The sequence below is a fragment of the Phlebotomus papatasi genome, chromosome 4, assembly GCF_024763615.1.
Source record: "Phlebotomus papatasi isolate M1 chromosome 4, Ppap_2.1, whole genome shotgun sequence".
NCBI classification, from domain to species: Eukaryota; Metazoa; Arthropoda; class Insecta; order Diptera; family Psychodidae; genus Phlebotomus; species Phlebotomus papatasi.
In genome coordinates, this window is record NC_077225.1 from 2,150,721 (window position 1) to 2,168,742 (window position 18,022).

The 18,022-nt window shown below is 39.3% G+C and overlaps 1 protein-coding gene across 1 annotated transcript; it reads right to left on the bottom strand.

Annotated features, from left to right (window-relative positions):
* Nucleotides 1-2,195: 2,195 nt before the first annotated feature.
* Nucleotides 2,196-5,939, bottom strand: LOC129808496 (uncharacterized). Its single transcript, XM_055858274.1, has one exon. It carries the CDS (start codon nt 5,937-5,939, stop codon nt 2,196-2,198), a length of 3,744 nt encoding a protein of 1,247 aa, XP_055714249.1.
* Nucleotides 5,940-18,022: the final 12,083 nt, after the last annotated feature.

Consider the following 18,022-nt stretch of genomic DNA (forward strand, 5'->3'; position numbering starts at 1 on the left):
GTCGTGGTGATGGGATGATTCCATCTGGAACTAGTAGTAGTAACTGCGTTGTTGCTGGTTGTCGCAACCCTGTCGTATTGACGTGGAATTGTCCCAGTGTACACGGCCTGTGTAACTACTGGTGTTGTTGTTGTTGGCATAAAGATGACGTCAGATGAAGATTCAGACGTCACTGTTACACCTTCCATAGTACTGGAAAGTTTTGATGGTCGAAGTAACCCCGTATCTGATGGTGGAGTATCGTCCGACTCTGAGTTAGAGTCTTTCTCAAACTCAGGGCAGTTTTTGATTTTTCGCATAAAATCCTCGTAAACGGTTTTGGTTTCTTGGTATAATTTGTGCAGGATATAAGGATGACTTCCCGGGAGCTCAGATGTGAGAGTCGCATTGTTGGTCACGAACTGCCTCCAATATGAGTTGAGTTCCTTAACCTTGTTTTCAAGGTAAGGCGCTTTCCATTTGCTAGGGCCATCCTTCTTGAAGTTCGTCCGCAGCCTTTCGATGGTCTTGGCGATGCTCTCCTGCTCCTTTAGAATGGTGCTGGTTTCCATTGCTGTTTGGATTTAAAGTATTTCTTCAAACCAAAAGCTTGATGTCTCGATGGGACCACGATGATTGTGGAAATGGAAGTGATTTATTGATTCAAAATTTCGGGTTTATATACAAATAATTTTGCTAACTAATCCATTTTCATTGTGGGAAAATTATTTTAAAAAAGTGCTTGATGAGCAAAGAGAAGAGAAAAACAAATGGCTCAAGTAGCCGCGCGCGTCATAGAGGAAAGCCCGTGCGGTGTCAATTGTCATTGCACCGCAAGGGGCTAATAAATTCGTCGTTGCACCGCAAGGGGCTAATAAATTCTCTTCTCTTTGCTCACTAGCATATTGTTCATGTATGAACACAGGGTCTGGAAGTCGGGTCAACGAAGAACGGATCAGGAACGATGATGGTGAGATGGTGATGGGATCCTCTGGATTGTCGGTGAGAGCAATCAACGGCCTACTATTAAGAATTGCTTCGATTTGGCAAAGGATGGTGGTTAAGGCCTCAAAAGTCAAGACTTGGTCCCCGATTACTCTCACAAAGTGGTGTTTGAACGACTTTACCGCTGCCTCGTAAATTCCGCCTTGGTGGGGAGCTCTCGGTGTGATAAAAGTCCATTCAATCCCTAATTCACTTGTGAGACGGTAAATTGCTGACTTGTGAGTTTCCATCTGCCACAGCCGACGAATCACCCGATCTGCTCCGATGAAGGTTGTTCCGTTATCGGAAAATATTCTTGCCGGTAATCCTCTGCGGGCGACCATCCTCCGGAATGCCGCATTGAATGAATCCGTATGCAGAGAACTGACTAGCTCTAAGTGGACTTCCTTAGTGCTAAAACACACAAAATCAGCCACATAGGCTTTTACTGCCACTGACTTACGGTTTCCCTGCCGTGTCCAGATTGGACCCGCAAAGTCCACGCCTAATGCTGCAAAGGGCCGGAAGTTGACTACCCGGTCTCGTGGCAAATCTCCCATAAGTTGTTCAAGAGTGGGAGGTCTGGTCTTGATACAAGGAAGACAATTTCGAGAGACTTTCCTGGTGATGTTCCTCCCGTTGATCAACCAGTATTTTTGCCTTAGGGAGAACAGACTAAGTTGCGGTCCCGAATGCATCATCAGCTTGTGTTCCCTTTCTGCAAGAAGCTTGGCCAATGGTCCTTTTGGTAGAATCCTAGGATGTCTGGCATCGAATGGTTCCACTGAATTGACCAGACGTCCTCCCACTCTGGCTACACCTTCATCATCCAAGAAAGGCCGCAGCTTGCGAAATCTTTCGTGAATCTTTTCAGCGTTGGGTGGATTCATCCTTAGGGCCTTCAGCACTTGACTCAAATGCTGCTCCTGTTCGCTTTTGATAAGAAACGTCTCAGCCTTCCTAAGATACTGCACTCTGACACTTTCAGTGAGTGTAAGTTTGGGATTTGATCTGGTAGAACGCTTCATCGCCATCTTCCACACCTCAATAGCCTCCAGAAGTGTTGCTGTGACTCTCCTGAGTCTTTCGTACGTGCTGAACTTAGACAACAAGGACTGATAAACTGGATTTACTACATCCTCAATTTCTTCCTGAACAACTGTGAGATTGCTCCTGGGAGGTTCATCGAAGTTACTGAATGCCATTGGCCAATTATCCTGAGACATTACAAGTCAATTCGGCCCATTCCACCACAGTTCCGAATCCTCTAATGCTTGTGGTGTCGTTCCCCTGGACGCCAAATCCGCTGGATTCTCCTTAGTGCCCACATGTCTCCACTGATGGTCTTTCGTTATCTTCAATATTGACTCGATCCGGCTTTTCACAAAGGCTTCTCGCTTCCGGGATGAGTTGTGTATTTGGTACAGCACTACAGTGTTATCTGTCCACAGGTAACTCTGTGTGATTTCCATGCTGCTGACAACACCTTTCAGAAGATTGGCGGCCAGCTCCGCTGCACACAACTCAGCCTTCGGCATTGTGAGTTCAGCTTGATCACGAAACTTCATGGGGTTCACTATGGTTTTGGCGATGAGTAGTCTCGAACTTCTAGCACCATTTGCATCCTCCGTCACGAGATAAACACATGCACCATGAGCCAGCTTACTAGCGTCGCAGAAACAATGTAACTCACGACGAATCACATCCACCAGGGTTGATGCCCATCTAGGAATCCTCAGTTGTTCAATGTGTGGCAAGAAGGCGACCCACTTCTCTTCTATTTCACTCTCTACGGGTTGGTCGAAATTAATGGCACTCTCTGTCTCCTTCCAGAATTTCCAAACGTCTTGCAGAAGCATTTTGGCCACTATGGTCACTGGCGCGACAAGTCCAAGTGGATCAAAGATCCTTGCAATTGTAGACATCAATATTCGAAGTGTGCCAGGGCCATCAGTGATTTCAGCTACTTTGTATTGGAAGGTATCCTCTGCTACGCTCAGAGTCATCCCCAGAGTCTTCACGACTTGCTCGTCAAATTCTTGAAAATCATGTTGTTCTTCAGCTATGTCGGATTGGAGATCTGGATGATTTGATCGAAATTTGGAGAGCTCGAGTCTCGCCAACCTCAGCAAATTGATAAGTTGGTCTCGCACTTCCTTTGCCTGCTCTACTGTTGATGCAATATAAAGACAGTCATCTACGTAGAAGTGCTTCAATACGACCTGGGCTGCTAACGGATATTTTTGTCCTTCTTCTTTGGTCAATTGGTTTAGTGAGCGGGTGGCCAAGAATGGAGACGATGATACTCCGAAGCAGACTCTTTTAAAGCGAAAATCTTTCACTATGTTGTCGGAAGATGTAGTCCACAGAAACCTTAAGAAATTTCTATATTGTTCGTGAACCGTTGTTTGCAAGTACATCTTCACGATGTCACATGTGAAAGTCACAGGTTGGAGTCGGAAATTTAGAAGAACTGCCATCGAGGAAGGCTGTACGACCGGACCAGTCATCAACACATCGTTTAAGCTCAGTCCAGATGAAGATGGAGAGCTTGCGTTGAACACAATCCTTACTTTTGTGGACAGTGCCTCTGCCTTTACGACACAATGATGTGGCATGTAATAGGATTTCCGCTCCAATTCATTGTATGGGATAACCTCAATGTACTCCTTCTCCAAATACTCCTCGAAGATCCGAGCATACTGCTCCCAGAGATCCGGATTCTTTCTAAGCCTGGTCATCAAGAAGTGTAGCTGACGAAGAGCATTTGAGCGATTTGATTCCAAATTTTCTACATTGGGTTTAAGTGGTAGATCTACTTCAAAACGACCCTCAGCGTCTCGAGTAGTTGTTGTACAATAGATTTCTTCGACCCTTTTGTGTTCCTCAGTGGTAGAAGCATGGCTTGGAACATCCTCAATTGCGAAGAATCTCTTGAGTGCTTTCTCACAGGTCTCCAGAGCGGCCAGATTGCATGAGACAACATTGGAACTCTCCCCATTTCTGTCACAGGGATCCACGATGACCCATCCAAATAGAGTATTCTTCATAAGTGGTAGTCCTGGACCCAGAAAATGAGTTTCGTCTCGTACAATACCCCAATAATGTTGACCACCGATAAGGAGATCCACAGGCTGACTCTCACTCCAGTTTGGATCAGCCAGAGTAAATGTGTTTGGAATGGTGATTTTCAGCGATTTGACATCCCAATTTGGCTGATCACCCGTTATGTTCTTCATCACCAGACAGTTGATCGGGATCGCTTGATTGGAAGTATTCATCCATGGTCGAATCGTGACATCTGTTTGGTATTGCGATGAATGGACAGAATTTCCCACAGTTTCAACCAAAAATTTAGCTGATTTCATCTTCAGTTTTAGAAGCTGGCAAAGTCGGGTGGAGATTAAATTTACTTGAGAGCCAGAATCAAGCATGGCTCTACAGAAATGTTCTTCACCGCCTGCATCCAGAATTTTCACTATGACTGTTGCCAATAGAACCTTTGAAGACTTCACAGTGTTGTCTTTGCACACCAATGCAGCGGAATTTGCAGCTCCAAGTCCGCTTGCAGGTCCAAATCCCCCAAATCCACGATTTCCAGAAGTAGATGGTATGTTTTGCAAATTCAATGAATAAGAGCAGTGTTCCACCTTATGAGAGTCCGATAAACAATTTTCACAAATCTTGAGTTGTTTGACAGCGGCAAGCCTGCCAGCCCCATCCAATCCCAGAAACTTCCTGCATCGGAACAATTTGTGTGGACTTTGCTCACAAAATTCGCACTTTTGGGCTTCAGTGACGTTCCAGCTGGTGGCTTTGGTCTTCAACTTCTTTCCAGATTGAGTTTTCTGAGGAGGGGCAGCCTTGGTAATCTTGGGGGGCTCTGATTGGCACATCCTCAGTTGATAACTTCTGCCAGCTAGAAAGTCGTTGAACTTTTCCCAAGTGGGTTGATTCTTTCCAACTACCTTGGCCCACTCTGCTTGAGTTTCATCGTCCAGTTTATGAAGCACAGAATAAATAAGAAATGGATCTCTATTCGTCACATCCAAAGCGTCCAGTGCTCGTACTATTGCATTAGCTTTTCGTTGAATGGACTGTATTGATTGCACTGTAGCAATGGAAGATCCTGATAGAGCATAGAAATCTTTGACATAAGAGGCAACAATTAAGGGTGTTCTGTCAAATTCCTTGACGAGTAAATCCCATGCCACTTTGTAATTCTCATCACAGACTTTGAGAGTGTCAATAATAGGCTGCGCATCGCCAGTAATATACGTCTTAAGATATTGCATCTTTTCGGCGGGCTTCAGAGAGTTATCTTCATCCACAAGAGACATGAAGAGATCCTTAAACGTCGGCCACTCCGAAAAATTGCCGTTAAAAGGACGAATCTTTATTGACTCCAGCTTCTTGTGATTCGTAGAACCTCCAACGGTAGTGTCAAGGATACTTGATCCCTCCTGTTTCTCAATCACTACCTTAGTTGCTCCAGCTGACTTCAATAATTCTGTAAATTCCTTCCGTTGGTTCTCTAAAACTGCCATGAAATTTGCTTGCTCATGTTCTCGCTGCTTTTTTTGTTCTTCCATTTGACCAGACATCATTTTCAGGATCTCAGCCAGTTCATTAGTCCCTCCTCCTGAAGACGATGGAGTAGACAATCTTTTAGCGTCAATCTTTCCAAGAAATGAGCTGATCTTGGCTCTAGCTGCTTGAATTTCTCCGAGAAAGAAACCCATATCCTGTTCCTCTTGTTTTTTCTTACTTTCATCAGTAGTTAATTCGAGGATTTGATGTTGCACTTCAGAATAATTTTTTTCAATCTCGTTGAGGGTGTAGCGAGAAGCAAATAGTAACTCAGCACTATCTGTGTAATTTAGCTTGTCTGGATCACGGCTGATGGCATCCAAGTCCTTTTTGATAGAGGTAAGCTGACCTTTGTAGGCTGACCTTCTATTCTTAAGCTCAGGCATCTTGATGCGCAATAATTGACACAATTAGGTACTGGTGAAGTCCAATTGAAGGGCCACGTGTCGGTTATGTTACCTTAAAAATATATATCAACCGATTTATATTAGTTATCCGCCCCTTCAGGTGCCCAGTCACTTCTTCTCTCACCTTAAAAATATATATCAACCGATTTATATTAGTTATCCGCCCCTTCAGGTGCCCAGTCACTTCTTCTCTCACCTGCAAGTATGAGAATACACACTTAGATTCCGCTCGAAAGACCACGTGTCGGTTATGTTACCTTAAAAATATATATCAACCGATTTATATTAGTTATCCGCCCCTTCAGGTACCCAGTCACTTCTTCTCTCACCTTAAAAATACATATCAACCGATTTATATTAGTTATCCGCCCCTTCAGGTGCCCAGTCACTTCTTCTCTCACCTGCAAGTATGAGAATACACACTTAGATTCCGCTCGAAAGAGCACTCGGATTCTCTTTCTCTGGGATGAGGATTCTGCTGATGCCCCTGCTGACTGTCCGGGAACTTTCACGGCTTGGAATTGAGGAAACTGGCTGATGTTCTTTGTGCACCACAACGTGCTCTCAGCAACTCTTCAAATTTCACCTCTTTCCTGATAATCCATTGTAGAGAATTTGTTGGAATGAAGGTGGAATTGTTCAGCACAATGTATCACAGGGAGAATTCCACTAATAACACAATTTTTTTCAGTTCTAATAAGTTTATTTCACCAAAATCAATGTGGACTTTTTCACTTTTCACGAGATGAGATTGTAACTGCAAATTTTGACAAATTTAAAAGTGCAGGGAAAGAAATGTGATGAAAAGGGAATAAAGATGAACTGCAATAATTTCGTTGCTTACTGTTTTTTTACGCGTAATAAATTACTGCGTGTACACCAGTGATAATCCTAAATCAGCTTATAGAGGTGCATTTCCTTCGGGATCGGGAATCTTCGTTTTTTCCATTTTGTTTTTTACACTTTTGTTTTTCCCAGTTTTTTCTTTGGAACCTTTGTCTTCGGTAAATTTTGTTTTTAAAAACATTGTCTTTGGAAATCTTGTATTTCATACATTTTTTACAATTTTCATAAATTTTGTCTGTAACACATTTTGCACAAGTATATAATAATAAAAATTGGCGCGCAAATCGATGAGATTGGAGTGTGAGTTGCATGAAACAATTTCACGCGAGCATTTGGCCAGTGCAGGTTTTTCCACTCCTCCCAAAGATCCCGCTAATCCCGTTGCGCAACACATTCCCCAAAGATCATACCATTTTTGCACTTTCTATTGTAACTTTTAGTCTCATTCTATCCAGTGGCAAGAGAGCATTTAATCTCAAAGTAAAATTGATAAAAAAAGTCAGAAAAAGCAATTTATTATAAGTGAAATGTTTAGAAGGTGTTATTGTTAAACAAGAAGAAAATTGTGGAGAAGAAAGGAGTGAATTAAAGTTTAATTTGGTGGTGGAAAGTGACTTTTTCTTTGGACATTGCTGACCACGTGCAACCTCGTGGTGATCTCGTGGGAAAATCTCAATTTCCACGTTGTCTTTGGAGGAAAACTATTGCAAACTGCCCATCGCAGAAAAAATTTCGTCCATTCGACCGGATGGCTCGGTGGACGTGGACAGGCAGTTTCTAATTTTCCTGTTTTCGCATTTTCTCAGGTAATTCAAGTGGACGTTTCTTGAGGCCCTTTGGGGATAGTCATATTGTTCTAATTTCTTCAATCCATTTTTCTAAAGGTAACTTTGAAGAGAGAAGCATAACTCGTGCTGGAGATACTAATTGGGATTTTCATGCTATTTTAATTCCTTTTCAAAGGTTTGTGTAACTGCTCATGAATCATATTAAAATTTTAATGTGCAAGTGTGATAACACAGTTAGTCATATCACTCACTCCCCCAAGCAAATTTCAAAACATATATTTACAAACAAAAGTTGTTGTGCTTTGAATATTACAGTCTTATTAATGTTTGTTGGATCTTAATGCAAGAATGGGGCGGAGAGAAAAAAACGTGAAAATGTTAAAGGTTTTGGGTAAACAAATTTCAAAAAATTTAGTAAAGCAAATTTTGCTCTTTGGGTTTAAAAAAGAAAAAAAAAATACTGTAAAAATTTATAGTCTTCTGCTTCTGATGGCTAAAAAAATTGTCAGGGAGTGATCTTATGAGAAAAGGATTTTGTGTTTTTAAGGTCGATTCAAAAACAGGGTAAAAGGGATCAAGAAAAATCGAGGTTCTTCAATGCTTAGTTGCTCTACTTCAAAAGTACTTTCGCATATTTTAAGTTTGCCGGTTCACAACCAATTTGAACCGATAGTTAAATAACTTCTAACATTAACCAAAATACACTTCAGGAGTAATATAATTGAATTTGGGGGAAAAAAAAAGTTATCGGTTATAAACCGATTCATTATAGGTTCATAACCGATTGGAATCAATTCAGGCATGTCAAGAATTCCAAGACCTTTGCAATGAGCCCAAAAATAATACCATTCGGATGAAAAAGGGACAGATAATCCTAACCGGCTTATGTAGGTGAGATTCTTAACGTGAGCTAACTCGGAGTGCATGCAAATTCGATTTGGAGCTGAAGTTGGGAGACGCCATTCAGTTATCTTGAATCAAATTCGTGAAATTATACAAATTTTGTATTTAAACCAAAATATCAAGGATTTGGATGAACTGACAGAAAAGTGTTATATGGGTGAAATGTAGACCAGAATGTTCTCTATAATTTTCCTATAAGGGAGTGATCTTATGAGAAAAGGATTTTGTGTTTTTAAGGTCGATTCAAAAACAGGGTAAAAGGGATCAAGAAAAATCGAGGTTCTTCAATGCAAAAAAAAAAGTCAAAAAGGTATTAAAAAGCATCGTGAAAAGCATAATGAATAATTCAATTTTGTGAAGGCAAAAAATTGCGAAAAAAATGTTCGTTTTTTCTTTTCTAAATCTCTTTGTCAAAAAAAAAAATGGTGACAAAGTGTCTTAGGCTATGCAAAGTGATCAAACTTGTGACTTAGTTGCTCTACTTCAAAAGTACTTTCGCATATTTTAAGTTTGCCGGTTCACAACCAATTTGAACCGATAGTTAAATAACTTCTAACATTAACCAAAATACACTTCAGGAGTAATATAATTGAATTTGGGGGAAAAAAAAAGTTATCGGTTATAAACCGATTCATTATAGGTTCATAACCGATTGGAATCAATTCAGGCATGTCAAGAATTCCAAGACCTTTGCAATGAGCCCAAAAATAATACCATTCGGATGAAAAAGGGACAGATAATCCTAACCGGCTTATGTAGGTGAGATTCTTAACGTGAGCTAACTCGGAGTGCATGCAAATTCGATTTGGAGCTGAAGTTGGGAGACGCCATTCAGTTATCTTGAATCAAATTCGTGAAATTATACAAATTTTGTATTTAAACCAAAATATCAAGGATTTGGATGAACTGACAGAAAAGTGTTATATGGGTGAAATGTAGACCAGAATGTTCTCTATAATTTTCCTATAGAACATGATCTCATCGATTACTCAGAAGCCAAGATAAGCGAGGTTTTTTGTTTCTTAACTCGTTTTTTCATCCAGAGTGCCCCAAGTGTTCTTTTGTTGAACTTCAACTAAATCGAAGAATTGTTGTATTTTGCGGGACTTTCCATTTAAACCCATATTTTAAGTGTCTTGGTGGAGTAGAGGCAGTCAAATTGGCATCTGAGTGATTTCAAAGCGTTATTATTGGAAAAATCAATTTTTTCACACTTAAACAGCAAAATCGGAGTGATAGCGTAGTCTGAGTGGAAAATGATGTATGGACGAAATGTAGAGACAAATGTGCTCTACAATTATGTCGAAGTAATAATCAAAATCGGTTTAGCGACAGTCGAGATAATTGAGGTTATGTGATATTGAAATTGGTTTTTCGACTGTGGCGCCCCTGGTGTTGGTCCCACGAAGTTCAAATATTCTAGAAAGTTGTAGCATTTGGTGAGATCTTTCGTTTAAGCCCTCATTCATCAAAATCGGTCACATAGAACCGGAGATATGATTTTTTGAATTTCCTGAACTTTGACCCCTCATATCTCCGGTTCTATTGAAACCACAGCGCACATACGCACCATTTTGGAAACGTCCTAGACTGTACTACAACATACTAAAATTTCATTAACTTGCACAATGCCGTTTTTGAGAAAAGTGACTTTGAATTTCGATGAATTTTGACGCTATCACAGCGCCACCTGTGGTGACTTTTTGAACTTCCATCTGAAAGTGCTCATCGAGACGAAACCAAAAAGGTAAAATTTAGGTCGCTATGTTAGTTAGAACCGGAGATAGAGGCCGGTCAATGTTCGAACTTTGACCCCTTATAGCTCGGGTCAGGGGTTATGGATCGACTTAAGGTTTTTTTTGTTTGATAGGTATAATCAACGGCTACAACATACTAAAATTTCAGCCCGATGCACAATGGAATTTTTGAGTTATTTAACTTATAAGATTTAAAAATTTTCTTTTTAATAATAGCGCCCCTAGCGGTGGTTTTATGAACTTGCGATGTTAGAAGGGGAAGTGGCATTTCACGAGAGCTTTCCAAAAAGCCCTCACTTTTTAAATTCTGACAATTAGAACCGGAGTTATGGTCATTTTAAGAAATTTTTTTTGGACCCTTATAGCTCGTGTCAGGGGGGTCGGGGGACCTTAAGTTTGGTATTGATGGAAAGCTCTAAGGCCCAGCTATAACATACTAAAATTTGAGTCCGCTCGATGGCATAGGGGCGGAGCTATTGAGAAAACAAAAAACGGGGGGTCTTCAAAATGGCGGAAGGAGGGGTGGGGGGTGGGGGGTCAATGCACCATGTTGCAATTTTCACCCGATATATAACCTTTGCCGAAAACCGCAAGTCGATATCTCTTTTAGTTTAGGAGCTATTAAGCTCCAAAGAGCGGCCGGCCGGCCGGCCAGCCGGCCGGCCGGGAACGTAAAATAGCCACATATATATTCGTGATCAGGAAGTGGCGAAACACATTTTGGCCAAGTTTGAGGTCGATCGGACGACATGAAATTTTGTTAGGATTATAGTAGGTGAGATTGTTAAGAATCTCACCTAATACGCTCTATAGAACCTTTTTAACTTTGACCTTGAAAAACCGTTATTAGGAATGATTCAACGGGATTTTCGTATATGGACGAAATGTCCGCCTGGGTAATTTCTAAAACATATCCAACAATGAAAAAAAATCGCACTATGCGTTTTCGAGCAATCTCAAAAAATATGGTTTTGGTTGGGAAGGGGAGGGGTGGGGGGAAAATGAGGTGTATTTTAACGATCCTTGGGTCGACTTATGGGGGGCTCCCCCGAAGGTCCCAAGTCTCTATCTCTAACCCTTTGGCCTCTAGACCCGTTGCCGACCCTGATACCCTAATAATCTTCAAAGCCCCGTCACGACCTCTAGACTGCGTTGAAAAAATTTCATGTCTATGAAGCATTTTCTTGTCTCATCAAATAGAACATTTTGAGCAATCAACAGCTCGAAAATAAAAAAAAAAAATTTTCAAACACCCTAGTGCACAAGCATATTTTATAACTTTCCAAAAATTTCCCTTTGCCCCAAAGGACGAAACTAAACACCTCCCAAAAACAAGAAAATTTTATTTTGCCCCAAAGGACGAAACTAAAAATTTCCTAAAACGCAGAAAATTTTCCTTTGCCCAAAATGACGAAACTAAAAATTTCCCAAAACAGAAAATTCTCCTCTGCCCTGAAGGGAAATTTTAAAATGTTTTTATTTTTCACTGATCGCTTTTTATTTTTTGCTGATCAAATTTTATTTTTTATTGCTCAATTTTAATCTTTTTAATGACCATATTTTATTTTTCACTGATTTTTGCTGACCACTTTTTATTTTTTACTGACCGCTTTTGATTTTTTCTGATCAAATTTAGTTTTTACTGCTAGTTTTTAATTTTTCACTGACCATTTTTTATTTTTCACTGATCACTTTTTAATTCTTTGCTGATCACTTTTTAACTTTTTACTGATCATGTCGAATATTTTTACTGCTCGTTTTAAATTTTTTGCTGACCACTTTCTGCTTTTTACTGCTCATTTTTTATTTTTTGCTGCTTTTTATAAAATTATTTAATGATCATTTTTTTTTGCTGACCAAATTCAATATTTTTACTGTTTATTTTTAATTTTTCACTGACCACTTTTTATTTTTACTGACCACTTTTTGTTTTTTACTGATAATTTTTTATTTAATACTGATCATGTTTTATTTTTTACTGATCACTTATTACTTTTTACTGATCATGTTTAATTTCTTGCTAACCACTTTTCATTTTTTGTTGACCGCTTTTAATAAAGTACTGCTCTTTTTTTATTTTTGACTGATCTTTTTAAACTTTTTGCTAAATACTTACTGCGTAAGTATTTATTTTGTAATATATTTTTCTTTTATTGAGTTTTTTTTTTCTTTTTCTTATTTCAGATTCTCAAGGATCTTCGAAGAGAACTACTGCAGACCAATAGGAAGATGATTAACAAAAATATCGAGATGTCTGCAAATGCAAGTATATGTAGAGACAACTGATATATACAATAAATGTAAAGAAATAAATAAAGTCGTTCATAAATTATCTTCTTTTATTTAACTTCGACTTTCGACTCTTTTAAAATTCAAGGTAATTTTTCCCTTATCTTCACGTACGCGTTCACTCAAATCTCAAAATCCTATTTTCCCTATTTTCCTAACGACCCCCTTGACTTTCTTCAGAATTTTTCTCTCGCGAAACTTAAAGAAAATCATTAAATGTGTTTAATTTTAGACTAGAGTATATGTGATTCGAATATCTTTCATTTTTTATCCATAAATTTGTACCCAGTTTGTATATAAATTAAAAATGAAGGGAGAATCACACCACGCATAAGCTGTAGCAACCTTACTCTGAATTTTTATTTGGCGCCATCCGAAATTTCGGATCCCGCCAAACCTGAGTAGCCATTTTGATGACGTACTGTGATGGCGCTGATTTTAGTGATTCACCTTATAGGGAGGTGAAGTGAGAATGTAAACATCTTGATAGATACTAATTAGTTTTAACAATAGTGAAAATTTCGTGACGGTGTCATTTTGAAAAATTGTAAGTTTTATTATAACTCAATTCGAGTCGGGGTTTCTCTGAGAGAGAATTTTAACTCCAGGGTCAAATTAGGTAAATATTGATAGAGAACTCTCGCCGTGATTGGCTCATTTTATCTCTCCCAAGTACGTCCGAAATCGGTTTGTTTGGGAGACGGCAATATCAAAAAATGTTCCATTTTACTTTTGTTTACGAGGGGGCTTGAACGTATGAGTTCCCCGGGTTCCCTGAAAAAATGTATGGGTTCCCCGTGAGTTCCCTGAAAAATATATGGGTTCCACGAGTTCCCTGAAAAATGTATGGGTTCCCCGGGTGTCCAAGCTCCGCCTTGAGCAGAGCTCAGGCTAGAGGACGAAATTATTCCGAATAGCTCAGAATAATTCCCTACTCTTCGAGTGGCTTCCAGGAGCTTCCTAGTCTGCGGATCCTGGTTGAGTTGTCCCCGGCGTCCTTCGACAGCCTCTAATGGTTGGCCAAAGGCCTCGGGTATAAGGCAGAAATGCCACCTGTTATAGGCAACGATCAGTTGCCTCTCTGGGGAAGGGCAGAAAAATCTGCACGCAACTCGGCTGTGGGGAGCCTGAATGCAGGATCTCAGCAGAACTTTCTGTAGGAATCTCGCTGAAAGCCGACTCTAAAATTGCCACTGGAGGCAATTGGAGCTGGGCCGTTGATTATTTAGGCACGCAAGTGCCGATGATCAGAAAGCCCCTGGATGGTGAGAGAAAAGCCCTGCAGAGTCATTAAGGCACTTACTCTTGAGTGATGCCGCTGTACTCTGCTGCTGGTATTAAAACACCTTGTTGATTGCTGGCTTTAGTCTGATTTATTTAGAAAAAATTTAAAGCTTTTATACAAATTTTGGTATCCCACTTCAAGCATTCAATGCCAAAATATGACCCAAATCTAAATATGCAATTTTAATGACACAATTTTCTTATTTACTAATAATTTTGCTGACTGATTGCATGCTTTGTTTTCATTTCCCGATGTTGCTTTTCACCATTGCCGGGTGACCCAATTATTGATGGGAAAATCTGAGATATCAAGATATTTTAAATCTTCAATAGTTCTTAAACTATTGATTATTTTATAATTTTTATTTAGCAAACATATTTTTGAATAGTTCAAAAATAGTTTGCCATAGATCAAATTTCCAATTTACCTTTGTAAATGGGTTAAATTTAGCCTTGAAAATGTACAATTTTGCTCTTATGATTTGGAAAACATCATAACTTTTTTCATTAATATTGGCTAAATTGTAAAGACGATTAGGATTTTGTGGATGAATCCTTGGAATTAAAAGTCCTAGAAATAATTTGATACAAATTTTATTCCAGGATTCATTCAAGAAGTCCATGAAATTTCAGGTTAAATATCGATAAATTTAGTGAATTTTAAGAGCAAATTGCACAAATTAATTTTGATATATTAAGGAAACTATGGGTCCTTAAGGGACGAGACTCTATTGTCCTATTAATTAAGGATATAGAAAATATATTGAGACTAGTCCCGTTCCTTTGGTCCTTATAGTTAAGGAAAAAACATACCCCATCCTTGGGTATTGCAATCACTCAGCAATACCTAATATTCTATTCTAAATAGTTCAGTCTTTTAACGGATCCTATCAACATTCCGAGAAGAAAGATGAAGATTTTCTGCCTCTTTTAGTCTAAAGGACTTGTTTAAAGATAGTTCCTTCACAGGATGTATCGGGATTCTCCGTAAATTTTGATAATAAAGTCCCTACACCATTAATATGTGCTTGAAGTGGGCTTTAATAATTATTGAACAAATTCTTAAATATCCTTAAGTGCTGTGTATCCATGTTCATCTTTGAACACCGGATTCCCTGAGAGTTCCCTGAAAAATGTATGAGTTCCCCGGGTTCCCTGAAAAAAATGTATGGGTTCCCCGGGTTCCCTGAAAAAAATGTATGGGTTCCCCGGGTTCCCTGAAAAAATGTATGGGTTCCCCGGGTTCCCCGGGTTCCCCGGGTTCCCCATGAGTTCCCCGGGTTCCCCGGGTTCCCCGTGGGTTCCCTGGTCAGATTGGCTCGAGTTCCCCGAAATGAGTTACCCCTTGACTTATTTTTATTTTTTTTTAAATGCAATTAATTTTTAACTATATTAAACTTTATTTACTTACATTTTTAATTTTAAATTTTTTTTTATTATTCTTTAGAAATTAATAAAACAAAAAAAATAAGTCACAGTGATTACTTAAAAATCACTAACATTCTATATTGTTTTGGGTTCACTTCAAAAAGAAACAGAAAACTTACGATACTTTATCAACTCTGGAAGAATTTTCGCCCAAAAACCAGCATTTCTGCGCTCCTGGTTCAGAGGATGCGTCTGCCAACGACGTCTAGTTCTCTCACAATTAGCTGACTGTTCATGGAGCTTCAGATGATTCCTTGCCATCAAAATTAAGCCAATTTGATCTTTGGCATCAACCTCATCACACACATACTGCTCGTATTCTTCATCAATGGGATATCTTTCCGCATATTGCTTATAAAATTCCACCAAGAGCTTGTGTCCAGTATTAATTAAGTATTCGCAGAAGCCTCTATTATTTTCTGATGTGATGCCCTACCCCCTGGCAAGTAGTTTTTTTATACGGAGTTCCTTGAAGCCACTCCGAAAATTCCGAAATGCCCTATAAGCGCAGGTCGCGGTCTGGGGAAATGTCAAATAACCCTATAAACAAACTATATGGGAAAGAGAAAAAAATTACCAAGAAAATGTCGGTGGACAATTCCACTGTCTCATTCTGTGAAAGGAGAATGGTCAAAACTATATGGGCGCTGGTCCCGGAATCGCCACAAATGAGAGTAGGCGCATTTTATAGGTACTGATATAAGATTGAAAAACTGCCGGGACCCAGGACGATAAACGCTGGGAGTCCTTCTAAAATTGCCTTTATCCTTCCGAAAAATCGCTGTTTTGACAACGAATTACGCAAGAACTGCTAAAGCGATCTTGATGAAATTCGGTATAGGGTCAGTGTATGACTTAAAGTTTTTATCCATGCATACCACCCCCTCCCTCCACCCTCCGTTCTGATAGCCCCCATACAAAATGGGGGCACTTTACCTTATAACTCCTTTCTAAGACGATGTAGAAAGCTGAAATTCGACAAGGGAACAAAGCTTAGGGAAGACTTTTAAACCATGTATAATATCTCCCTCCTCTGTCCCCCTTTCTGGTAGCCCTCATACAAAATGAGAGCATTTCACGTTATAACTCCTTTCTGAGAAAAGATAGAAAGTTGAAATACAGCTTGGGAACAAGTCTTAAAGAAGACTTTTTAACCATACTGCCCAAACTCTTCGTCCATCACCCCTTCTGGTAACCCCCATACAAAATGAGAGCATTTCACCTTATAACTCCTTTCTAAGAGGAAGCAGAAAGTTGTAATTCGACTAGATGTCTATAAATGCATATAAAATCTAGAAAATTATTGTTAACGTTATTAGTTATTCATTTTTTTCATTCTTTTACAAACCAACTACTTCTTCTCAGAAAAGAGGTCAAAATGTTCTCATTTTGTATGGGATTACTAGAAGGGGTGGTGGAGGAGCGGGTTAACATGCAAAGTTGAAAAGTCGTCCATAAGTTTTGTTCCCTTGTTGAATATCAGCTTTCTACATCGTCTTAGAAAGGAGTTATAAGGTAAAGTGACCCCATTTTGTATGAGGGCTACCAGAACGGAGGGTGGAGGGAGGGGGTGGTATGCATGGATAAAAACTTTAAGTCATACACTGACCCTATACCGAATTTCATCAAGATCGCTTTAGCAGTTCCTGTATAATTCGTTGTCAAAACAGCGATTTTTCGGAAGGATAAGGGCCTCTTTTACAAGGACTTCCAACGTTTATCGTCCTGGGTCCCGGCATTTTTCTCAACGTTATATCAATATCTTTAAAATGCGTCTACTCTAATGTTTGTATGATGATGAACCAGCGCCCATATACTTTTGATCATTCTTCATCATTGTAAAAAATAGTTTTTATGCTCTAGAACTGTTCCTCCATGGTTTAGAATATTGATCTCAGAACAAAAGTTGTTACCTATACTAATGTCTATCCAATGACATAGGTCCCGTTCGTGGCGATTCCGGGACCGGATTTGACCATTCTCCTTTACACACATTTTGCATTTTGCGATGAGAAAGTAAAGTTTTCTCCATAAATCCATAAAAAATCTTTTATGGATTAAATTAACAGAAGTATTTTCAACCAGAAGAATAAAAAACAATATATTTGACAATACATTGAAAATATTTTAATTATTGTGGAGAATTACCTGTGGTAAATAATAATTTCTCTGTGATAGGATTCTGTGATATTTAATACCCTCTTCTTCCTGCCCAGTTTACCTATAAATATATTGTGGTGTTATAAATCTGTCAGGGACTGTGTGTTTCTTGGGCTTCCTTCTACCGTTTGTGATATTCACGTACCTGGAAATATATATTCCTATAAATATATGTCTTCAACAGTGATCCGGAACGTAGGCGGCTGGATTTTCCAGAAGACGTTTCCTCGATGACCGCCTAATGCCCTTCACCAAATCCACTGAGGCAGTGAAACACACTTTTCACCTTCACCAATTATTTTATTTACAAGTATTCTCCACTACTAGACTGAACACAGTTTAACTCTACGTCACTGTCGTTTTTCTGTATTTTAAAGTTAATGTTTTTATAATAATTCACAAAATAAACTTCTAATTTTCTCTCCTCACGTCTCTTTGCAAAATCAAGTCTTACGTAATGCCCTGACAAGTTCCCGCTCATTCCCCCTACTTTCTTTCCAGCTGATACTGTTCACCACTTTTTCCTCTTTCTCTCTCCCTCCATGCATGTTCGAAATCCAACCGTCTTTTGTCTCTTATTGTTAAGAGATCTTATAGAATGGAAATT